This window comes from Aureococcus anophagefferens (genome assembly GCF_000186865.1).
Source record: "Aureococcus anophagefferens unplaced genomic scaffold AURANscaffold_247, whole genome shotgun sequence".
NCBI lineage: Eukaryota > Pelagophyceae > Pelagomonadales > Pelagomonadaceae > Aureococcus > Aureococcus anophagefferens.
Window position 1 is genome coordinate 6,709 of NW_008705782.1, and position 665 is coordinate 7,373.

At 58.8% G+C, this 665-nt stretch overlaps 1 protein-coding gene across 1 annotated transcript; it reads left to right on the plus strand.

The window, feature by feature from the left end:
* Nucleotides 1-274: 274 nt before the first annotated feature.
* On the plus strand, nucleotides 275-660 carry AURANDRAFT_68611 (hypothetical protein; the record flags this gene model as incomplete). Its single annotated transcript, XM_009044317.1, has 1 exon — nucleotides 275-660. A coding segment is annotated over one exon (386 nt), but the record flags the coding sequence as incomplete, so codon positions are not given.
* Nucleotides 661-665: the final 5 nt, after the last annotated feature.

Here is a 665-nt window from a genome sequence, read left to right on the forward strand (position 1 = left end):
CCTCGGCGGCCTCGGCGTCGGCCTCGGCGGCCTCGAGCGGCGCGCCCGCGTCCGTCGGCGCCGCGCCCTTGACGACAGACGCGACGACGACGCTCTCGGCGCCGACGGACGCGCGCGCGCGCGCGCGCGAACGATCCCCGACGCCGCGAGGCTCGTTTCGGACGGTTTCGCGGGTTACAGGCCGGGCTATCGTCCTCAGAGTTGGGTCGAGGGTTAGTCGAGGGTTAGAGAGGCGCTCGCTGACGGTTACGGCCATCGCTAGGTGTATTGTTAGGGGTTAGGGTTAGGGTTAGGGTTAGGGTTAGGGTTAGGGTTAGGGTTAGGGTTAGGGTTAGGGTTAGGGTTAGGGTTAGGGTTAGGGTTAGGGTTAGGGTTAGGGTTAGGGTTAGGGTTAGGGTTAGGGTTAGGGTTAGGGTTAGGGTTAGGGTTAGGGTTAGGGTTAGGGTTAGGGTTAGGGTTAGGGTTAGGGTTAGGGTTAGGGTTATGGTTAGGGTTAGGGTTAGGGTTAGGGTTAGGGTTAGGGTTAGGGTTAGGGTTAGGGTTAGGGTTAGGGTTAGGGTTAGGGTTAGGGTTAGGGTTAGGGTTAGGGTTAGGGTTAGGGTTAGGGTTAGGGTTAGGGTTAGGGTTAGGGTTAGGGTTAGGGTTAGGGTTAGGGTTAGGGTTAG